Raw genomic sequence first — 26,454 nt, forward strand, 5'->3', positions numbered from 1 at the left:
GACAGTCATGTAAAAAACCAAAAGAAATTATATTTTATTTATTAAATTTAATATATAATTTTTAAAATCTCTGAGTCAAAAAAAGTAGGCCACAATGAGTGGCCTGACACATTAATTTGAAGATAATATTATTGGCGACTTTAGATTGCATTCATAGAGTGTCTATACAAAAGGAGAAAGATTTATTTTGTATTAATATAAAATGTGTCAAATTTAATCAGCCAAACGTCAAATTAGCTGATTACATTTTGACCCGTATTTGACACTTGTTGCTCTATCTGTATAATTTAAATTGACACCCCATTTGTTTCTCAAAATTTGCTTAAAGTGTAATAAAATATAATTCATACCCTTTTCCTTTGTTTCGTTTTAGTCGAATAACTGATGTACAATACTTATTTTCTTAGTTTAGGGATTATCGATACAGTACCGATACAATCCTGAATACTTTTATTGATACAGTGAAAATATCGTATGTGTGTATTTAATTAAATTAATAATAGTTTGGGGGGGAGGTTATATATTTGCCGCGTCCGTAGCGCCGCCATTCGCCGCGCGTATCCACCGCGCATGCGCACGTCTCGCGAGTGAAAAAGTGACAGTTACCCCCCCTAAATATGGCGGCTAAAATATACGTAAGTGGCATTATTAAGTGTCATAGGAATGTGGTTGTAGAACGCGCTATGGATTTATGGATGAATATAATTCAGTGAACAGTGTTTCTTTAAGTGGTCTCGGAAGTTCGCATGGCGGTGGTTCTAAACCACAATTCTATGTCTACTTATTTTTGCTTGGAACAGGACCGTTGCGGTTTGAATATACATATTATGTGATTAATTATGAAACAATCAGAATGCCAACATTATCATATATGTATTCTATATTTGAATTAATTTATCAAATCATGAAGTCTTTGACGCAGTTTTAATATCATTAAAAAGTTTTATAATGTTTCGCATAGCTTTGTGTGATAAGTTCTAGTTTATTACCTCTACGAATATTTATAATGCTAAAAGGAGTTACTATATTTGATATTATTGTTCCCATATGTGATGAAGAGTTTTTTTAGTTAAAAACGTAATAAAATTAATAACTATAAATGCCTTATACAGAACTTATATTTACCTGAGTATTTTTAATTTTTATATTTCGGAAAATTTACACTAAGTAGGTACCTAAAAAAGCTGGATGTTAACTTAAAGTTATTTTGATTTCGGTTTTAAATATCTCCTTGTTTTTTTTTTTTTATTTTTACGATCTGATGAACAAAATATTCGATTGATTTTTTTATAAATATCAATTTAAATTATTAGATACTTAATAGATATTTGAAATATATAAACGAAAATCAATTATATATATTCTGTTATATAGATATAGTTATTATTTATTTATAAAATATCGATATATCTATCTACGTACTAAAATATAAAACATAGCACATTCAAGTGTAAGTGTTGTAAGTATTCCAGATACCATTATTAGGCAACATAAGTACCTAATGCCTAGGTCTAAGCTGTGCTTGTATTAGGTCTAGAAAGGACAATAGTCTGTCCGGGTCATTCACCTCATACCATACGAGCCAAAGATAGAGCAAGGATTAATTAAAAAATACATTAGTTTATTTTCTAAGTACTCTAATATTAGTGGTTAATTCATTGCTTAACATAAGTATTTGTGTGAAAATAATAAATAACTTTCATTAATTTATTTAATTCGGCCAATTTACGCATAAATATAATTAAAAAAAAAAAAATTCGCGATCATATATAACCGTAACATTAATTTTATAATCTGCAATAAAAAACTCAAGGCTAATTAATAATCCATAAAGCGCTGTGTATCGCAACGTATCGAAAGTGAAAACGAAAGCGAGGTAAAGCTAACGGAAAGTGAAAACGGTACCGTGGAAAATATTATGTTTGCGTAGAAAATATATACATAAAAATGTTGATTGTGTATCACTGGGTTTTTATGTCAACATAATTATAATATTTGCAAATGATGTAGATGAACAAAGAATAATTAATCATTATGTTATTATATTTAAGAGTTGACACTGCTCTTATATTGATAGAAGTATCAAATTAATCTATGTAACCATCTATGAGTAGGTATCAATATAATAAAATATGTGAGAATTTATAGTGCTGAACTATTTATGATATCAGGTACATTATAAATAATCCACAAGTATGATAATACAGTATAAAATCTCATTACTTTAAAGTATATATTTTTTTCCATAGGTGTAAAATAAAATATGGCTATTTTATAATGTAAAATTTTACAAATTCAGTGAACTGGTTGCATAAATTTTATACAAATGTTTTTTTTTAAAGTGACACGGTTATAGATGATTTTTTGTCTTCTATTGTATTAACTCGTGGGCTAAAGAAATTCAATATCAATCTTTAAACATCTGTAAGATTTTTTACAGTAGTAATGAATAATAAGTAGGTGATAAATAGTTGCTTTACCTATTAAAATATGAATACTACAGATTCTCTTATATAAACTATATTTGACAATTTACGAATCAATTTAATAGAGAACAGTGTTATGATACAGTTTAAGGTTTAAAAAATCATAAATTTAAATACTTTAATGGAAGTTTCAGTTTAAATTGACCTAATACGTCAATGACATTCATATAGCATTTACCGTATGCTTAGCATTTACCTTATAGAGTGGTATCAAAGCAATATAGATCTATGTTATCATATAAGTGGAGTTGAGTGTGGGATGTGGGCGTATTAACCTTGGACGGAAACAAGAAAGCTTTGCGCTCTGTCTAAGGCATAAACCAGATTCCTAAATGGCTTAATTTTTTTAATTGATACGTATTTGGAATTCGGAATGTCATGTAAAAAATATTGAAGGTCTAGAACTTCGATATTTTCATATGTAGGTATGTTATATGTAGGTATTGGGAGAGAGATGCAAGAAATGGATTTCGGTTTAGATTTGCTTCTTTAGAATATTTACAAGAAGATGTCCTATAAAATTTACTAATATATAATATAAATTACTAAGCTTTAATTAACATTAATTTTATTTATTTTATTAGAAATTATAAACTAGCTTTCTCCCTGCAATTTCGTTAAAGATAAAATATTTTTTATATGTTAGGCTCGGCACTCCTAGCATATGTTGTTCACCATGCCAAGTAGTATACACATATTAAATTTTATGACGATTAGTTGAACTATTCCGTTATCAAGAGTTATTGGTATATTAGTATTGGTAGCTACAAACGGTTTGTATAGGTTAAAGAAAAATTAAGATTTTACAGTTTTTTCGAGCGATTTTTCCAATTTTTATCTCTCCAAGAACTTTCCTCGGGCTACAATAATGTTTTTTGTTTTGTTTTTTTTTTAATTATGGTATTAATCTAGCCATTTTCGTGCTTCGCGCTTAGTAACATATTTAATGATTCATTTTTAGTTAGGTACATAAATACGAAAATGAGTTTGTTATTTATTGATGGTTTAACCGCTTAATAAGCAGTTGGTATAGACTTACTGCTTTATTCATAAAAACTAAAACCAGCAAATCTATTTTAACTATTACACTGTATTGTCACTTTCTTTCAAATTGGGAATTTAGTGTAAAAGAAAGAGACAAAATAGTTCAATAGCTAAAATTGGTTTGTGAGAGGTTTAACGTTTCTATGAATAAGAGGGTTAGGTTTTATCTTAATTTCCAAAGGGCGAGCAAAAAAATACCATGGAAAAGTCGCAGTGTCACGGATTTTTCTCCCCGTCTTTTAATCATTACATCAGCTTTAACTGTCCACTTTCAACATAAACCAACCTCCCCTTGGGTGGTTTTGCCAGTAATTGCCACGCCTGGCAGATGGATTAGCAACTAAAGTTAGGCTTTGGAGATGTATTAAGAGGGACGCTGCTGCCATTCCCCTCCCTTAGTTGCCTCTTACGGCACATACGGGAAAGGAAAAGTTGACCTATTCTATGCCGGGACCACACTGTTGCATTGCCGTCTTTCAATAATAACAATATATCTTAATTTTATCACGCGAATGTAATGAATAGCTGAATTCCAATCTGCCACTTCCATGTTCACAATTTCTAGAATATTCCAATGTCTAGGTGCTTGACTGTTAAATACTAAATACAAATAGATGTTTGCAATGCATCTCGCGTAGTAAAGCCGAAATAGAAATCCTTGTCGGAGCGTTCTCACTAGTGGATATGACGGTATCACTTTGTATACACTATGAGTCCTAATAGGTATACTGAGCTGGAATACAGATTCAGATGGAATAGATCCTGTGAATTTAATAATAATGATTATCTATTTATCAGAGGGAGATTATGTACAAAAGTCGTTTGGCTGGGCATCTCATAACATTTAGATGGTGGAGTAGATTTTGCTTAAAGAAAAAAAAAGCCAAAAAAAGGCTTCAATCATCACAAACTGAACACGAGACCAATATACAGACGTAAATCGTTTTTCAAAAATAGTCATCATAATTTAAGATACTGTTCCACAATCAAAAAACTACTTTAATAGTGGCAAAATCGGTTACTTGCTTTGAATACTAGATTTCGATAAACATTTTATGGTGAAACCAATCTGAAAGTATATATATATATATATATATATATATATATATATATATATATATATATATATATATATATATATATATATATCTTTTCAGATAAAGAAATATAAATTTTTCAAATTAGTTCATAAATAATGGACTTATAATAAACATAAAAATACACAATCGAATCGAGAACTTCGTACTTTTTTAAAGTCAGTTGAAAACAGAGGGCCTACCATGAAGTATTTTCCGAAATTTCGGGGACGAACGAAACAGAAATTTGATGTTAAAATTACATAATACATGCCGTTTAAAATTATTAAAAAGGTTAAAATATCGTTCCTTTTGGACTATTAGAATAGGATTTATGATGAACGAAATGTTATGCTCCATTTACTGGGTCGATTTTGATACGAACAAAAACACGAAATTGAGCCCGAAATTTAGGAATTTCATTTCATGGTAGACCACAAGTTCAACTAAATATCTAATTGCTATTCAAATAACAAATGTAGGTATTTGAAAATCTTTTCCTTTTTAAAGGTGTTTAAAACGTATCAAATTTGTATACATGGCTGCTCCTCGTGTTAAGATCACATTGGCTTCCGCGTCCTCAGCCTGGGAACGGGGCCAGCTTGCGACACCCGCCGCTGTCTCAAACCCGCGACGCGCGCCGCCGTGACCTACGAACTAGAACATATTGCGGGGAATAGATGGATAAGAGTAGTATTGCTAGATTAGGTGCTTCTTTTTTAAAATTTTGCCAATAGCATAACATCATAGTTATAGAATGGCAACGGATAAATGCTACTTTGCCAAAGGATTGTCTATTCTGTAATATACATACTACTTTTCATATCTATAAGTGAAGAAGATACCACTTTCAGGTGGGTCGACATCTTGTTTGCTAAGTAAAAAATGCAATAAGAAAAAAAGAAAGAAACTTTATTATACAAAAATATACGACTACACCCATACAGGCGTCAAAAAAATGATTAAGAATTATAATAAAGAAACTACACACAAAGTATTACAATTGCTGTCAAAAGCAATGGGTGACATAGAATGGCGAAATTAAAAATTGAACAGCCTGTTGCCTCTAGTCTGTTCGTTACAGTATTGTTTGTGTGTATATCGTTATTAAATTATGATATATGTATGTACGCTACTCACAATACTGCTTTTATATTAAGAGCCCGCCATGTTGATATTATCTTCATAATATAATAATTCATTTTGCCACTTTTGTCATGAATGGAACAGTGTCACGACGTGATTGTCATCGCTAATTGCTTTAGGGTTACGTTTGTGTCTGTTTGTTGTGAAATTGTCAAAAAACATGTTGTAACACAAACATTTATTTGATGTATTTGTTTCTTTGATATTGAATTGTGTAATTGATTTGTATTTTTAATTTATTATCGCAATGTGGCAACACTGTCGGTACGATTTCTTTGTAAAGGTTTTTTTTAGAATACTTTAAAAATTTAACGGACTTATTTTGAATTGAAATATGTTTTATTTTAATTGATTCGTTTATTACTTTTGTACAAGACTAAGATAATTTCTTAAAACAGTTTGACTAATATGTACGATGCATGGCTGTGTTTCGGTTTGAAGGGTGGGATATGGTAGTGAATTTACAGGGTACAGAGGAATAACAACTGAGTCCTCAGGAATGGCAACGCATGGGGGGTATCATGGACGAAACAGTATACTCTGTTATGTCCATGTTGAAGTGGTTGATGACCTTTTTCCACTATTAATGTATAGAATTCAATGTATAGATATCGAGTCGGTATCCATATTACCCATGCATAGTTTAAAGTAGATACAGACCTCATTGGGAGGAAAGGGATTGTTAGTAATAGAGTCTGAGAATCCCATTGCTAGCAATATACCCAATCAGGTCGACCTCCTCGCGGTTTCCCCTGGAAACTTTCATGGTTAATTCCTGATGAATTCATCATGATGGGCTAACTGGCCTGTTTTCATTCTCATCTATCACCCTTCACTGGTGCTCCGCCAGCGTATCCTGTTAGCGCAGGCGGGGCTACCATACCATTTTCAATTATTAAAAAAAATCTCAGTTCGTTGCTAGTATCGACTCTACACCAACAGAAGGCCGCACACATCGCAGACAAGTGAATAGATGCATAGAACAATAATTATAGTGGAGATAATATTTTTTTCGTTGGCATTTACCAGCCGTGAGAATTATTAGCTTGATAAAAACCTTACTGTTACATTGTTATTACTTGGTTTCGTACTGTAGAATTGTAATTGGATAACTATATGTATGTACTATGTATATCTACGATTACTTTATTCATGTTTATGTAAATGTTTTGTGTCGAAAAAATATATTCGACGGACATATTTGATACAACACATTTTGTTCTGTAAAAAAAGTAATTTCAATTATTGACACATGTATATTCATTTAAAACACACACCGATATATAATGAGAGGTAAAATATTTAAATTTAGAATGTGGAATCGAGGGTCTAAAACGCAATGTTAACCTTTGCCAAAAAAAAAAGTAAATTTTATTTCTGCCTCATATCAAGCAGGTTTTTGTTCTAAAAAGAAAATACAGCAATTTCAGTTGGTTATAAATTAATGTGGAATTAAATTGATTCGATGGATAGATTTAATTCAACATATTTTGCTTTGTAAAAAAAGCAATTTGAATTATTGACACATGTATATTCATTTAAAACACACACCGATATATAATGAGAGGTAAAATATTTAAATTTAGAATGTGGAATCGAGGGTCTAAAACGCATTGTTAATCTTTGCCAAAAAAAAAAAGTAAATTTTATTTCTGCCTCATATCAAGCAGATTTTTGTTCTAAAAAATAAAACAGCAACTTCGGTTGTCTATAAATTAATGTGGGATTTACAATAGAGTCATCATCGTCAAGTACTGGACGTCATTTGTCCACTGCTTGACATATATAAGCCTCCCCCATATCCTGGTATACGGAACGGGGTCGTTGCTTAAAGCAGTTTACCATGAGGACGGTTTGTATGGGAGTACATCCTATTAATTGAAAAAAAAAATTGTAAATATCGTTCAGAAATGGCGACGTGATCACGTCACAAATCACAAATCACAAAAAAAAAACACCAATTTAGACTCTTTCTTGGAAGTTTTTTTCTTTTTATTATAACTACGTAATATTGAGAAATAACATCTTAAAACGATTTATACTATGTATTATATTTAAATATATTAGTTTCTTTATATATCAGATAATAAGAAAAAATATCCACATATTACGATAGTAATTTCAAGTTTTATTTTTTACTTCTGTGCCAATCTATTATAACCTGACCTAGATATCTACTTAAAAAAAAAAAACATTTTAAACAAATTAATATTATATCTCACAGTAGAAAATGAAAGTTTATTAAAATGTATTTCCTAGGTATTGAATCTATTATAATAGATAATTTTATCTCTTATTACAATCAATATGGCTGTCAAGTTACCGAATACAAGATGGCGGTCAAAGACGGTATTATATTTAAATTTTTTAACCTTTTTTTCAAACTACAATTGTTGTTGACTTCGGATGTTTTTTATAACATTAAAATGTAGAGACTGGTACCAGTATTATAGTATTTACGTTAAAGAAACTCCATAATCCATGGATAATTAATAAGTAATAGATAATTCAAAAGTAAAAATAATTTGGTGAACCCTTCCTTTCTACTAACGTATCAATTTTATAGTAATGCTTTTTGACGTAGCTTAATTTTCTTTTTGAAAGTCCGTGGAGTGCATATTTATAAATTAGTGATTTGCAAAACAAATCCACAAATTTGTAAGGTTCCTTCCGACATTGGTGTCGTAACGTTCGTGCAAGGTCAAAACTTTCGTAAAAATTTTGGAATCGGTAATTTATGTATATATATATATATATTTTTAATGAGATCGTTTTAAATTTGATAAATTATTTCACTAGTGGAAATATTAATGAGTGTGTTATTTTATTTTGAAACATTATTAAAATATGGAAATCATATTTTAGTATTAATTTATTTTTCCATTTTATTACACCAGTTCTGAAAATAAAAAGTTAAATTAATTATTGAGTGATAAAAATTTCGCGAAGGTGAGGAAAGAGGGGAAGGAGGTGGCTTTGAAACCGCACTCTCTAATTAACGCTGTGGAGAGTGTTTTGGCGCGAAGTATAATGTTAACGCAATGACGTATCTATTCTTTATCTATGGTCAGTGTAGTTTTTAATATAAAGATTTATAGATTATTTATTTTTAGAAGCGGATGACAAAGTAATTGTAAAATTATTACTTTACATACTACTGAATAATATCGATATGTTGACTGGGTAACGACTGTAGTAGGAGCCTCTTAAATATGGCAGAAATTAACTCTTAAATATTGTAAAAATAACGACCGACTGCCTTTGAAGAAAATAAATAGAAGAAGAACTTTTAGGAACGGCTATGTATGAATGCTTAAGGAACTCTCTAGATTTATATAGTTCAAAAACGCCACAGTTTCCAAAAGTGTTCTTATAAATAAACTGTGTGAACTTGTTCCCAGTTTCATTATTTTACCTGTTCTATGATGAGTGACTTGTTGAGTTCCTTATCTATGGTCGTTACTCTGTGGTACAGTGTAATTAAAGATTTAAAAGGTCAAACAAAACAATTAGACTTCCTGGATAATCTGTGACCCCGTGAGGTTTATTTTAAACGGTTGAAACAATGCTTCCTTGCTTTTTGTTACTAAATTAAGCATGCAATGTTTTAATATTCGCACGATAATTTGTTTCATATGTAATCTGTAGTTACAAATAAAAATTAAAATAATTACATATCTAAACAATTAATATTATTGATATCTCAGTTTTGTTTAAATGGATGATATTGGAATGGTAATGCAACTTAGAATGGCAAACAAGCTGATGGCCCACCTGATGGAAAGTAATAACCGTCGCCTATAGATATGAGCAGTACCATGGACATAACAAAATGTACTGTTTCACCCATGATACCTTCCATGCGTTGCCATTCCTGAGGACTCAGGTGTTATTCCTCTGTAGCCTGTAAATTCACTGCAATATCCCACTCTTCAAATCGAAACGCAGCCATGTAAACACAATTGCTTCACGGTTAAAACACGAATGGGACAGAGGTGGCCAATCAAACGACTTTTGTACAAAGTCTTCCTCTAATGAATAGGTGATTGGATAGTTTAGATTTTAATTAGGGTCTAACAATGCACTTTGAATTGACACTCTCTCTCTCTCTTTCTTTCTTTCTTTCTACGTTACAAAAATTAACTATAATTTTGTTGTTCAGATACTTTTTTTTTTTTTTTGTTATAATAAGTATTACAATAAATATAAATAAATTGTTTATATGATTTATATTTGCTAAATAAATAATTACTTCAACAAATTTGATATAGATGCTACTATTTGGGATGGAGAAAGAAATAGGTTTCTTTTTATTATGGTCAATCAACATATATCCCTCATGCGAAGTTGCGGTTTAAAACTAGTATAATTGAATAAGTAGAAATAAGTTATGCAGGTATCCCAACCATCTGGACGAGTGGCGGTCCGCCACCGTGCGTTTTTCAAGGCACTTTCTCCCACGCACAACCACTCTTTGGAATCAACTTCCAGCAGCAGTATTTCCGAACCGATACGACAACATAACCTTCAAGAAAAGAGTATATTCCTTTTTAAAAGGCCTGCAGCACTCCTGCAATGCCGTTGATGTTGTGGGTGATCATGGGCGGCGGTAGTCACTTACCATCAGGTGAGACGCATGCTTATGTGCCCCCTGTGTTGTAAAAAAAAACATGATTCGATTTCTTTAGTGAAATGTAAGAAAGTACTATTTTCTCTTTCATTCACACGGGCTTTCTTTCCATATTGTTTTAATATAGGTATTGTAATGTTTTATTTACTGGGAAAACTGCAAACAAAACAAAGGTAAGGAAATTTATGCTTCAATTAGGTCTATTTAGGGTCTTTTTTTATAATATTTTATAGTTACTTCTTTTTTTAACCGCTTTCAAAACAAGGCGTTCTCAATTCGATTGTATTTTAATTATTTACTTACCTACTTTATTGCACCATTTATAAAATAGTAAATACATTTAACTATAATAAGAAATGATACAAAAGGCGGCCTTCGCTAAGCGATCTCTTCCAGACAATCTTTGGGTAGAGGACATAGAGAAAAGAAAGAAAAACAAAGGGTAGGTGGCGCACTATTATATATAAACAAATATATACAAAGATATATATATATATATATATATATATATATATATAATTATGTTTGTTACCTAATAACTTCGTCACTTATAAACCGATTTGAAAAATTCTTTTTTTTTATCTGAAAGCATATATTTACAGAATGGTTTTATGGAAAATTTATTAAAGTCAATTCAGTTGTTTACTTTTTAAGATGACGACAAACGTTTTGGAAAACGAGAAGTGATAATATTTTTTAAAAACTAAATTTAAAGCATTCAAACGTACGTGTTGTATGTAGTTGTGTATATAAATATGTATAACTATGTATAGTTAGGTATTATAATGCAATTTAAATGTAACAAATGTTCACAAAACGAATGTAAGTTCAGACGAGCCGTGTGTTCTCACAGTACGACTGCACAAGTCACAAGTGAGTCGTGACCAATGCATAGGTCACTTGCACCTCATTCACTGTACACTGTCACTTAAATGAAACACACTACCGCGTCTCGCAACGTTGTTCGATAGAAAAGTCTGAGCCGACTTCAAAAAAGGGGGTCCTCAAATTGATTACATATATTGCAACATATCGAGCGATATGATACAGAAATAATACACTTATAATTGCAATTTATAAAAAAGAAATGTTATACAACATATTTTTTGAATTACTAACAAAATGGGTCTATGTTACTCCAATAAATAAAATAATTAAAATAAAATAAATCAATCAAATTCTTTATTTAAAACAAATACATATTATTATAATACCACAATGTAGAAAATATTAAAAGTACATTTCTTTTATGCAACTTAGAATGGCAAACAAGCTGACGGCCCACCTGATGGAAAGTGGTAACCGTCGCCTATAGACATGAGCAGTACCATAGACATAATAGAGTATACTGTTTCGCCCATGATACCCCCCATGCGTTGCCATTCCTGAGGACTCAGGTGTTATTCCTCCGTACCCAGTAAATTCACGCCATATCTCCACCCTTCGAACCGAAATACAACCATGCAAACAACTGCTTCACGGTTGAAACACGAATGGTACAGAGGTACCCAAGCAATCGACTTTTGTACAAAGTCTCCCTCTGGTAAGTTGTACGTTTCTGATATCTTTGGCAGGCTACTACTAAATGTATCAGTGATGTTTATAATATTATTTAATAACTGTACAACGCGAGTTTTTTTTTTTTAATGGGTGATAATAGAATGGTAACCCCGCCTGCGCTATCGGTATACACTGACGGGGCACCAGTAAAGGATGATAGGTGACGATGAAAGCAGGTCAGTTAGCCCACCGTGACGATATCCACTAGAATTAACCACGATGGTTTCCAGGGGGAACCGCGTGAAGGTCGACCTGATAGGGTGTATTGCTAGCAATAGGGCTGTTAAACCCCATTACCAACAATCCCTTTCCCCCTTGTATTACGCGAGTTATGGGCGCGTGCCGAAGTAGGTTAGTTCCGATTATGTATTTCAGTTAAACAATAAATATATAACAGCATTTGGGGGAAAGGGGTTGTTAGCAATGGAGTTTGACAGCCCCATTGCTAGTAGTATGCCCTATCAGGTCGACCTCCACGTGGTTCCCCCTGGAAACCATCGTGAACAATTCTTGTTGAATTCGTCACGACGGGCTAACTGGACTGCTTCATCCTCACCTATCATCATTCACTGGTGCCCCGCCGGTGTATACCGATAACGCGGGTGGGGTTACCATTCCATTATCACCCATAAAAAAAAAAAGATAACAGCAATGGTTCCGTGACAATTGCGAATCAATAATCGCCCGTCTAACATATCAACCAAACGGATCGAACTGGTTTTGTTTAGAAAGCTAACGCTATTTTGCAATGCTTGTACATTTTTTTTTTCTCGCAACTTCATACTTACATTAATCTTTTAGACGTTATTGGGTTAACAATTGCGCTCCCCTGTCGTTTTGTGGGCCATTTTTGAATCGTTTACGATGCTTCAATCAAGCGTAGTTTGAATTATAAGTTGTTGTGATGGATAGATAGAGACTGGCTCGTTACGCATTATTTGGACAGTCAGTTGCTTGCAACAAGATGGAGGATAACTGTATTTGAATATTAATTTATTTGTCTATCTTTATTTATTTATAAATTACTCACTACATTTACAGTTTCCCAAGACATGCTCTTCAATGCGTGATAATGAAATGGTAACCTCGCCTGCGGTATCGATATATGCTGGCGGGGCACCAGTACGGGGTGTTAGGTGAGGATGAAAGCAGGTCAGTTGGCCAATCGTGACGAATTCCACTAGAATTAACCACGATAGTTTCCAGGAGGAACCGTGTGGAGGTCGATCTGAAAGAGTATATTGTTAGTAATGGGAAAGTTTGACCCCATTACTAAGAATCCCTCCCCCCCTTCTCGAGAAATGTAGTGAGCTATAGGTCGTATTGTAGGACGTCGTTCTATGCTGTTTAATAGCAATAAATGTTTTGATACATCATATCTATTCACATATATAAAAATAAAACCTATATATATATATATATATATATATATATATATACATACAGTAATAATAACAAATAAATAACAAAGTAAGCAAAGTCGAACTTACCTCTAAAAGAGATTTCTTTCAGTCAACATAGTGGCATAGGAAGTAGTAAGTGGGCAATAGTGATTCAAAACAGAAAACTAGACGACAAAATAAATATTTACATAAACAACAAATCATTATATATATGCTTGAAAGCTACAGTACCAATACATATATATCATACATACATACACATTTATAAACCTAAATATACAAAAATATACAACATATATGTTAAATACAATATACATATATTTATTTTATTTTTTATTTATTTATTTATTTATTTAACAAAGTATGTTTGTATTAGCACAGAATTTATCATTGCCTCCTACACTAGGCTGAGCCTGTCCTGTAGGAAGCAGAACTCGTGTTATCATATACATGCATATAGATATTAAACATAGGCTTTTTAGCAGTACTCACAATTGTGTAACTAATCTGTATAATACAATTATTTTATTTATTTATTTTTCTTTCTCTCACCACCAATACACATGTATAAATAAGTATTATGAATGAGTGTGTGTGCATGCGTGTGTGTGTGGTGTGTGTCTCTCTCTGTGTGTGTGTGTGTTTGTGTGTGTGTGTGTGTGTGTGTGTGTGTGTGTGTGTGTGTGTGTGTGTGTGTGTGTGTGTGTGTTTGTATGTATGTGACCAGTATTTTCATTTATATGATTAACAAGAGAATGTTTTAAGTATCGTCATAATTCATAGATTTCAGATGTTCGCTTACTTTTGATTTTGTTTCTTTTAGGGTGCAGTTCTTTAGATTGTAAATTTTGCAAAATTTATATATATGAATGGGATCATGCAAGAAGAGAAGCGTCTGGCAAAACTAGTTTTAGTAGTAGGTGTAGGGAGAGTGTAAAAACGCTTGTTTGAAGCCTTAGGGTTATTCAGTGACTTTTGGATATGCTGTGACCAATAGTTATAATTTTGAAAATATACAGTTTACGAACGCTTAAGACCTTTGCGTCATTAAATAAAGAAGCTGTTGAATATCTAAAAGGCTTTTTGAACATGACCTTTAATATATCAAATAAAAGAGAACACAATGATGATGTATTTCACTTGAATTATTCACTTGTCATTGTATATTTTTAATAAATAAATAAAACAATCAAGCAAAATTGGAAATATTGTATGATTTTCATCTTTTCTTGAAGTAATTAATTGATTTGTACCTTTTGACTGTTTGTATTTTTTTTTTTAATGGATGATAATGGAATGGTGTCCCCGCCTGCGTTATCGGTATACGCTGGCGGGGCACCAGTGAGGGATGATAGGTGAGGATGAAGCAGGTCAGTTAGCCCACCGTGATGAATCTAACAATAAATCAATCATGATGGTTTCCAGGGGGAACCACGAGGAGGTCGGCCTGACAGGGTATATTGTTAGCAATGGGGTTACTAGTCCCCATTACTAACAATCCCCCCATGACTGTTTGTATTGTATTGTATTGTATTGAGACATCTGTCTCTGTATGTATGTACATAATCTAAGATCGATTGTCACTTGTCACTCATGCATTGCAACTACGCGGTCGTAATTAATTCATACTAGTAACAAAATAATTACAAACTATCCACGTCACTATTACGCGGTCTCGTTTTATTTATGCCTCGTTACCATTTCAGGTTTTAATTAAAAATTGACTGGCAAGTTATTGCCAGTTAATTTACATTCACATAACTTGAGAAGTGTAGTTTTATAATTTAAAATTTTGCTCCTAAATAATATAGTAAAAATAACTAGAGTTATGAGGGAACGAATATAAAAAAGAAAAAATACAATCGAATTGAGAACTTTCTTCTTTTTGGAATCGGTTAAAAAATATACAATAACTATTAGAAAAATCAATTAAAATACAGTAGAATAAAGTACAGAACAAATTATAGATATGAAAAGGCATAAAAGGCGATTTTTCGCTAGTACAATCTCTTACAGACGACTTATGTTCACAAAGAGAAAGGTATTTCATAACGCACTTACACGCAAAAATATAGAAGAATTTGAAATGTTCTCTTTTATTGAAATCGTTGAAAAATATTTTCAGTTAGTCCTGAACATTACTTTTTATATACAATCAAATAAAACATGCAACTCTTTAGAAATTTAAATACAAACAAAACAAATATCTGTAGTGTTTTAATGTAATAAATATTGGATTAACTCACATGTAATTAGATCGAGAAAGCACGACTAGTTTCTAGACCATTCGGGATCCTTAATCTTGAGCGGCTGTGATGGAAGCTAATAATAATAAGGAAGTTAATAATAATAATAAAGCCTTTATTCTCTGACTACAATTTTACTTTAACTTACATACTACTTATTACTAAGCTAGCTTACTAGCAACCATTATGTTGGTCAGGTTGTCTGTCGACATAGGCCTCCCCCAACTGCATCCACTTTCCTCTATCCCTAGCTGATTTTCTCCATCCTTTAGGTAAATCGTCCTCCCATCTTTTGATTTGCCCTCCTCGTTGTCTTTTCCCATTTCTAGGATACCATTCTATTATATCCTTCGTCCATTTTTCTTTGTTGCATCTACAGTATTAGTCAATACACAAAAGACTCGATTCGACTCTAGTCAGATATGAAAACAATGTAACCAATATAATCATGTATCCATTATATTACAGAGTTAATAAAACAAGACCGTGTCACAATTCATGCGACCATTAGCAACCGCAGTGTAGGCGAACCCGTGGGCATCGATATGTACAGCAGATAAGGTGCAACAATGGTCGCGGAGCATAGACAAACATATTCAAAAGAAATTTACATTGTAAATATACGACCTCGACCCAGTAACGTCTTATGTCATAAAATAGTTTGGCAGATATTAGGGTTCCATTCGCGAATTGTTAAGTAAAATTTTTTTACTGTTTCCTACAACAAATCATGTATATTACGTTGTTAAAAGTTTCTTAATCCATCTTCGTACGGCTCGCCATCGACAGGGAGTTCACCCTCATACCATACAGCCTAAATGGTCGTGTACAACGCGGTTTCAGAGATGTTTTCTCCTACGAACACTCAGGTTATGGAATGAGCTCCCTGCCGAGGTTTTACAAGAGACTACAGCATGGGGTTCTTCAAAAAGGGGGTAAAGAGGTTTCTTCAGGGTCGGCAACGCGCGCGTAATACAAGAGGTATTACGCGCGCGTTGCTATGTTGTTTGTTTGTTACCTCAGTGGTATAAAAAAATGTATATATCAGCCTGAAACTGTCCACTGTTGACCATAAGCCTCCCTATTGGGAGGTTTTGCCAGTTGTTACCACGCTTGGCAGGCGGATTTGCAGTCGCAGTTAGGCTTTAAAGATGTTTTAAGAGGAACATTGCTGCTCATCCCTCGCCCTCCCTTAGTAGCCTCTTATGGCACCCTTGAGAAAGGAAGGGATGGCCTTATTCTATTACTTATATAGACTACACGATCATTTGATTTTATAATATATATGTATACCCATTTAAAAAAAATAAGTACTTGTTAATTTTTTAAATTACAAAACAATATACAGTATACAAAATAAAATGCTAACGCTGATTCTAGATAGTGGTAGGATTTAACCTCTGTTAAATCCTACCACCTCTCCCTTTAGTACTTTTTTCTTGTGTTCTCTCTTCGTTTTTCTTCGTCATTTTTTTTTCTATTGTATGTGTGCTGTTAAGTATGTGTATGTTTATGTATGTATTTGATTGTGTATATATAATATATGTATGTGTATCTATGTATGTATATATGTTTGTATATGATAATATTTATATAATAGTGCGCCACCTACCACCTTTATTTTTTTCTCAATGTCCTCTGCCCAAAGGTTGTCTGGAAGAGATTGCTCAGCGATAAGGCCGCCTTTTGCATCACTTCTCATTAATATTTACTGTATTTGTTATTTTTCATTTTACTTGGTGCAGTAAAGTATAAAATAAATGAATAAATACATGTACAAAAAATAAAAACAGTTTTGTCGTTCGCTGTCACAAGTAGGTCGAAGTGCTCTGATAAGATTTAAATTGCAGAAATTTGAATTTCCCAGTGAAAGTTATGTGTCGAAGTGAGAAACGTGGACACCAGGAAGTGTTCTAGTATCTGCTTGCACTTAGGTAACTTGGCAAATTATAGTACACAGTCAAGAAGGCAGGTTTTCTCGATATAGATTCAATGACGCAAATGGATGTTATTTAAGAAATAACATAATCACGGATTGTGGATTTTGAACTAGTTATGCTCGCGACTTAGTCTGCGTGACTGAAGTATTATAATTGCGGTATTATAAAAAGCAGCTTATGTAATACTTCATGACAGATACATGTAGTATCTGGCATGAAGTATTACATCGTCATGTCAGCCTATAACTGTTCACTGCTGAACACAACTACAGGTTTGCCAGTAGTTGCCACGCTTGGCAGGCGAGTTGGCAGCCGCAGTCAGGCTTTAGATTTGTCTTCAACTTTACCTATTATTTTTTACTGGTACAACGCTAGCATATTTTGATAGCTCAAATGAGGTCACCAGACCATTTTGATGTCATAAAATCATGATTGATATATTTAGGCGATAAAAAAAAACCATACTTACTTTCACATATTTGATAACAATTGTAAGAAAATTTATTTAGTTTATTTAAATTTTAATGCACAGTGAATTTATGTACCAATATGGCGGACTTAACACCGGACGGTGTACTCTACCAGTCAACCATTGGGCGAACAGAGAAATAAGTAGGCGGTACATTATCGAATTGAAGGAATATAGATATTAGTATTTAATATATTTATTTATTTATTTATTTAAGGAACACCAACAGCATATTGCATTATAACATATAGGTATAACAAACATTAAATACAATACAATATTAATGCACACGCCTGTTATAGGTATTCACAGCATTCACTTTAACATAATTATACAGTGCAAGAAATTTAAGTAAATAACAAAAAAATAAACTAATATGTAATCTAAGTTGTGTAAACAATATCAGAAAATAAACATTATAAACATATAATTAGACGTATAAACAGATAAATAAACGTACATATAATATTTTAAAAAATAAATAAATATATATATATATATATATATATATATATAATTATTACTATAACAAAGAATTAACTATATTAGAAGATCAAATGAAATAATCTATGGCTCAAACAGAGTAACCAGCAAGATTAAGTATAAAATGAAAGTAAAAAAAAAAAAATAAAAAAAAAATATATTTTAAAAAGTAATTATTACTGTTTACATATTTTTTTTTTGTGTTTAAATCAGAAAAGTGACGTAACAAGGGTCACCTAACAGTCTCTTTGGACACTAACGTTACATCAGAACCGGCTGATCCGAAGGGCACTATTCGGAGTGTACTGTACAGTTGTAGCAACAGTAACCTGATCTGTACAAGGTCGGCCCACGTTGTCTTCGCTTTATGTTAAAGGTGACTATCTGAATAGAAAATACAGTTAAGACTCAACCCAGTGACATTAGGGGGGAAAGGGATTGTTAGTAACGCGGACTACCAGTCCCATTGCTAGCAATATACCCTATCCGGTCCCCGTGGTCCTCGCTGGAAACCATCGTGCTGAATTCCAGGTGTATTCATCACGATGGGCTAACTGACCTGCTCTTTCATCCTCATCTGTCATCTCTCACTGGTGCCCCGCTATCTAGACCCAGTTAAAAAAAAAACTACATTTCTTAAAATGTACTAGCCGAGAATTGAACCCGTGACCTTATTTACGTAAAGTACCACCGCATGCTTCACCACAGAGGTCGTCAAACATTGCCAATTTATTGCCTTTTTATTGTATATATTTTTAAATTAAGAAATTTTTAGTAGATTTATTATTATTACAACAAAACACCTGAGTCCTCAGGAATGGCAACGCATGGAGGGTATCATGGGCGAAACAGTATACTCTGTTATGTCCATGCTACTGCTCATGTCTATAGGCGACGGTTACCAATTTCCATCAGGTGGACCGTCAGCTTGTTTGCCATTATACGTTATATAAAAGAACAAAAGAAAAATAACAAATCACGTCACAGCTCCGCGTGTACACAGTCGAGGTCCAGCATCTTCGTGATGGGGCGGCGTCAGAGCGTTCAGTGTAACGCGTATAATTGATTATCTTTCGATATACCGTCCGTTAATGATATCCACTTATTCCCACAGAGGTTAATGTCAGCGGTCAAGTATTATTTATTTCTCAACTCGATAGTATTTGAATGAATTAATTTTTTTTATTATATACAACTTAGAATGGCAAACAATCTGACGGCCCACCTGACGGTAAGTGGTAACCGTCGCCTATAGACATGAGCAGTACCATGGACATAACAGGGTGTACTGTTTCGCCCATGATACCCCCGGTGCGTTGTCATTCCTGAGGACTCAGGTGTTATTCCTCTGTACCCAGTAAATTCACGCCATATCCCACCCTTCAAACCGAAACACAGCCATGCAAACACAACTGCTTCACGGTAGAAACACGAATGGGACACTTTTTCGTTCCCTTTAATGATACAGATTTTTTTAACCAATTAAAAAAATGGAATGAAAATGATAAGATGATTGATTAAATAATAAAAAATGGAATAGTAACCCCGCCTGCGCTATCGGTATACACTGGCGGGGTACCAGTGAGTGATGACAGCTGACGATGAAAAGGCAGACCAGTTAGCCCATCCTGACGAATACCACTGGAATGAACCACGACGGTTTCCAGGGGGAACTGCGTGGAGGTCGACCTGATAGGGTGCATTGCTAGCAATGGATCAATTAGACCCCATTACTAACAGTCCCTTTCCCCCCGAATGATACAGAATATAAAGATATACTATATCTATGACATTTTTCAACTTATTACAGTCCCATGATAGTCCCATGATATGATAGATAGTGAGAAATCATGAAATAGAACAATCAAGTTTATTATTGTTATTATTTCTGCCGTTAACTGTCCACTGTTGGACAATAAGTCTTCCCCAGAAGAGGACATTTGCCAGTAGTTGTCACGCTTGGCAGGCGGTTTGGCAACTGCAGTTAGGCTTTTAGAGATGTTTTAAGAGGGACGCTGCTGCCCATTCCTCGCTCTCTCTCTCGGTCGCCTCTTACGACACCCACGAGAAGGGAAGGAAGCCCATTCTGTGCCGGGACACACACAGCGACCTTTTTTTTTTATTGTATTCGGCGACAAAATTATAAATCATTAAAATTAAAATATGACTAACGTAATAAATAGTCAAGTTGATAAAATAACATTTTAAAGTACTATTCACACAACGCAGTTCCCAAACGAAATGTAACAGTTAATTGTGCCGCGTCATAAATAGCGTAATTAGTATATGCGAAAAATAGCCGACACAAATTTCACAGACTCGTAAAATAACTGTTAGCTAATTAAAAAAAAAAAAAAAAGCTTGCGACTAAAAGATATTTATTTTGCGAAACTAGCGAATTTTAATTAGTCTTTTGTAATAAATAAGATAAGATTAAAATAATGAAGAATGTATCGTTATAGCACAATTAACAGTTTCCCGCGGCTTCGCGCTCGCGGAATCTGTCGTCTTCTGTTACCGTGGTCTTGGTAACAGCATGGGAATTTCTGGCGATTAATGTGCATTTGTGTCGCCACATGGTCCTGGCATAGAATGGACCATCTCTTCCTTTCCCGTAGGTGCCGTAAGAAGCGACTAAGGGAACTTAATGATCGAGGTCTTAATCACCAAAGGCTAACTGGGGTTGCCAACTCGCCTGCCAACTGTGGCAACTACTGACAAAACACCCTAAAAAGGAGGTTTGTGTTCAGTAGTGGACAGTTACAGGTTGATATGACCATGATAAGCGTGCGTTTGTGTACATTAAAATGTCATGTTTAAGAAAAATTATACTAAAATATATCACTGTTCTGTTATTTTTCAGTCTATTGATTCCAAAATCGAAAAACATTTTCATTTAAAAGTATTTACTTTGTTTTAATATAGGTATCATAAAGTGTAGCTTGAAAATATCAGATTTAAGTACTACTTATTATTTTTTTAAAATTATTAAAATACCAGAGGGAGACTTTGTATAAAAGTCGTTTGCTTGGGTATCTCTGTCCAATTCGTGTTTCGGTTTTAAAGGGTGGGATATGGGATATGGAGTCCTCAGGAATGGCAACACATAAGAGGTATCATGGGCGAAACAGTATACTCTGTTATGTCCATGGTACTGCTCATGTCTATAGGCGACGGTTACCCCTTTCCATCGGGTGGGCCGTCAGCTAGTTTGCCATTCTAAATCGTATAAAAAAAAGATTCTACACACTAAGCACGTTTTTAAAATTCGCCGAAACGAAATTCAATTAACAGTTTTTTTTTCAAACATAAATAACATAACGAAGACGTATTTGCACTTGTTACATCGCGTTCGCTATTGTTATATGTTATTATGCAAAGTACACATACACTAGCCGTTACGCAACGTTATAACGTGTTATTAACTTGTTAGTGAGGCGCAGTTTATTTTTTTTTTTCCTATCATTAAAATTGTTGAAAGCTCTCCGCGAATTTTTTCTTTTTTATTTTTATTCTTTGATATTTTCGTCTTAATATTTTTTTTATTATTTTTGTTAGTGATGTGCGTTTTGCGTTAAACTGATAAATAAATACACCTAGTCTTTGAAGCGATTTAACTAACTAAAATTAATGATTTTGAATATGATGAAAAGGTAAAATTTGATGCGTGTTACATTACATTTTATTAGGAAGTAAGTTATAATTCAAAAACTGAAAGGTCATGTACTTTTCTCCTGCGTTATGATTGACATTCTCACGATGGCGCGGACGTGATGAGCGACTCTTGTGAATGGTTGATGTTGCGGATGTTTGTTCATTAATAGCTCAGCTGTCGTCCATTAGTTGTCCCGGTGAAAACGCTTCATTATACGCATGAGCGATGAAATATTCATGACATATTATTAATGTTTTAACAATTTTGAAAAAGTAAACTAAGGATATTTTATATATTATCTCTTATAAATGTTAGGTTTTTTTTTTATAATATTGTCTATTTTAGAGGTACGCAATGTCGATTCAATTAAAAAGCGGGATCTCCATCATCACCATCATACCAGCCTTTAACTGTCCACTGTTGAACATAAGCCTCCCCCTTGAAGGAGGGGGATGGTTTGCCAGTAGTCACGCTTGCCAGGCGGATTGGCAACCCCAGTTAGACTTTGGTGATGTTTTAAAAGGACGCTGCTACCCATCCCTCTCCCTCGCTTAATCGACTCTTACGACACCCATGGGAAAGGAAGGGGTGGCCTATTCTATGCCGGGACCACATTGCGTTCTGTTATATAAACACACACAATTCATATTATATTAAAGTTTAAATTACACTTTACTTTTAAATATTTGTAATATACATTAAATAAATTATACTTTTTTATATATATATATATATATATATATATATATATATATATATATATATATATATATATATATATATATATATATATATATATATAAGTTCGTATTAGTGTTCTGGAATGCGAGAAAGAGTAGTGGGGAGGCCAGGTAAGCGCAGGACCCCTTCCTTATGTCCCTAACAATGCTTCAGTTCTGGTCTGACTGCCGTGCGGTGCGAACTGGCTTGTCACGCCATCTGTGAAGTTACCTCTTAACGAAACCCCGTCGGCATGGAGCCCGCTTCCGTTGAAGAGCAGCGCGTCGTAATCAAGTTTCTCTCGAAACTCGGCAAGAATGGCCGTAAAATTTTTGCCGATCTCAGAACAGTTTATGGGGATGATGCTGTGAAGGAACCAACCGTCCACAAGTGGCTAAAAAGATTCAGAGAGGGCCGAGAAAGCGTTCAAGATGACCCACGTTCAGGACGTCCTTCCACTTCACATTCCGACGAAAACGTGGAAAGAATTCGAACTTTTGTTAATGGGGACCGTCGTTTAACGGTCAGACAGGTGGCTGAAGAGCTTAATTTGGGCAAAACCGTGGTCCACGAAATTCTAAGAAACGAACTTCAAATGAAAAAAATTTGCGCCAAGATCGTTCCCAAGCTTTTGTCCCCGGATCAAAAATCACGAAGAGTTGCTTGCTGTGAGGACTGGTTGGAAGCCGAAGAGAATGGTGACTTTTTGAACCGAGTCATCACTGGAGATGAGTCTTGGTTCTACGAATTTGATGTCGAATTAAAATCCCAAAGCAAAGAGTGGAAGACATCCGGGGAACCACGAACAAAAAAATCAAGAAAATCCCGCTCAAATGTCAAGACAATGTTGATTGTTTTTTTCGATGTTCGGGGGATTGTCCATCAAGAATTCGTCCCTCCAGGCCAGACAGTTGATGGAAAATTCTACGTCGATGTGCTCAGACGCCTCAAAGCTCGTGTGGCACGAGTTCGTCCAGAATTGGCGCGAGAGGGGCGTTGGATTCTTCACCACGACAATGCCCCTGCCCACACCTCTCTTGTTGTCCGTGAGTTTTTGAGTAAAAATTCCATTACGGTGACCGAACACCCCCCCATTCGCCGGATTTGGCCCCGTGTGACTTTTTTGTTCCCAAAAACCAAATTGGTACTTCGGGGGCGGCATTTGGGGGACATAAATGAGATAAAAAAAGCTACGACGGGGCATGAGAAACCTACAACCAGAGGACTTTCAAGTAGCCTTCTCACAGTGGAAACGGCGTTGGCACAAGTGCATTATGTCACAGGGGGAGTACTTTGAAGGGGATAAAATTGATTTACCTGAATAATTGTAAAATAAAATTTTTAAAAAACTTTTATACGTACTTTCCGGACACAACTGCGTATATATATATATATATATATATATATATATATATATATATATATATATATATATATATATATATATATATATATATACTTGTTTATGTTAGTGTAATCGAAAGTTCAAGTATTGTATAAAAAAGATAACGGGTTACTACAAAAATATTACCAACTTGTAATAAAAAGTACCGTTTCTTGGTCAATGTCGTCCGAAAGTGTGCTGACACTCGCGTTATGCAACTTGTAATATTACATGTGTTACATTTAATAACTATATCATGTACATATATGTTACAACACGTGGTGCCGCTTTTAAGTGACTTCCAAATACAAGTGATTTCCAATTTTTTTTATTCGATTATCTTAGACGATTACGTATGAATCGATTTCCATAATAAGTTTTATAATCGATCAGTTTTAAATTCGATATTATTATTTTTTTATTTCTGCTGCTATTTTTTTAATGGGTGATAATAGAATGGTAAAACCTCTCCGCGCTATCGGTATACACAGGCGGGGCACCAGTGAGAGATGATAGGTGAGGATGAAACAGGTCAGTTAGCCCATCGTGACGAAATCAACAAGAATTGTTCACGATGGTTTCCAGGAGGAACCACGTGAAGGTCGACCTAATAGGGTATATTGCTAGCAATGGGGCTGTCAAATTCTATTGTTAACAATTCTTTTTCCCCCGAAGCTGCTATTTTCAACCGACTTAAAAAAAGAGGTTCTCAATTCTTTTATTTTTTAATGTTTGTTATATTATAACTGCTATATTTTATTAGGCTAATATTTTAAATATATTATATAGATATTGCCATATATTAGTCATCTCTACTTCTCGTGCGTAAATATTTTCAATGTAATATGTCTCTTTGTTAATGTGTATGTATTGTACCCCCACAATTGATAGATACATAGATAGATTTTTTTTTATACGAATTAGAATGGCAAACAGCTGACGGCCCACCTGATGGAAAGTGGTAACTGTCGCCTATAGACATGAGCAGTACCATGGACATAACAGTAAACACACATACTGTTTCACCCATGATACCCCCCCATGCGTTGCCATTCCTGAGGACTCAGGTGTTATTTCTCTGTACCCTGTAAATTCACACCATATCCCACCCTTCAAACCGAAACACAGCCATGCAAACACAACTGCTTCACGGTGAAACACGAACGGGACAGAGGTACCCAAGCAATCGACTTTTGTACAAAGTCTCCCTCTGGTAGATAGATAGATACTCTTTAATGTTTCCTCCAAAAGATATTCCTTATTATAAATATAAACAATTACAAGAAATAATCACAATGAGAAAACAATGGGCGGCCTTATCGCTAAAAGCGATCTCTTCCAGGCAACCTTTGGATGGAGAGGAGTAATTATAAACAATTCGGTGTTTAACAATTGTAACAATTGAAGTTTGCTTCTCTGAAGCAAAATGTAGGTACTTGTCTTATCTGTACGCTGTATTGTGAGATTATAACCAGTTAGTTTTAATTTTCCATTGCGTTGTACTCGTATTAAACAACTGAGGGTCGACCTTGACTTTATTGTATATTGAACGAAGATTCTACATACCTTTTTGCATTGTTTTTTTTTTACTCACACATTTTTCACTGAGCTTTGAATGGGAATTGGAAGGTCGGTGTTGTGAAATTAATTTTTTATTTCGATCATCACATGTCGCGCAGGACCTTACAATAACTCTACTTTGGGGGGGGGGGGGGGAAGGGATTGTTAGTAATGGAGACTGAGAATCCTATTGCTAGCAATATACCCAACCAGGTCGAGCTCCTCGCGGTTCTCCTTTGAAACTATCATGGTTAATTTCTGATGAATTCATCATGATGGGCTAACTGACCTGTTTTCTTTATATTTCATCTATCACCCTTCACTGGTGCTCCGCCAGCGTATCCCGTTAGCGCAGGCGGGGTTACCATACTATTTTCACCCATCAAAAAAAAATCTAAGACCCAAAATAACCTTCGGTAACTTATTACTTATATTTTCACGGTTGAAACATGAATGGGACAGAGGTATCCAAGCAATCGACTTTTGTACAAAGTCTCCCTCTGGATGGATATGTTGTTAATAATGGTACTGGTAGCCCGCATTACCATCCCTTCTCCCCCCACCGAATGGTGACTAACCCACTTAAAAATAAATGATAAAATCAGCAAATATGAAACATAGAAATCTTTAGAATTCTCTACATTACTCGTGA

The 26,454-nt window shown here is 34.1% G+C and overlaps 1 protein-coding gene across 1 annotated transcript in view; it reads left to right on the plus strand.

Moving 5' to 3' along the window:
• The first annotated feature begins 517 nt into the window (after window positions 1-517).
• Window positions 518-26,454, plus strand: part of LOC113521152 (ataxin-2 homolog) — a 68,468-nt gene continuing 42,531 nt past the window's right edge. Inside the window, exon 1 of the mRNA XM_052899063.1 lies at window positions 518-635. Within this exon, the coding sequence (XP_052755023.1) occupies window positions 618-635 (18 nt within the window). The 5' untranslated portion in view covers window positions 518-617. The remainder of the gene's footprint in view (window positions 636-26,454) is intronic.

This window comes from Galleria mellonella, unplaced genomic scaffold, assembly GCF_026898425.1.
Source record: "Galleria mellonella isolate WM207_F2 unplaced genomic scaffold, CSIRO_AGI_GalMel_v1 utg56, whole genome shotgun sequence".
In the NCBI taxonomy this organism is placed as follows: Eukaryota; Metazoa; Arthropoda; class Insecta; order Lepidoptera; family Pyralidae; genus Galleria; species Galleria mellonella.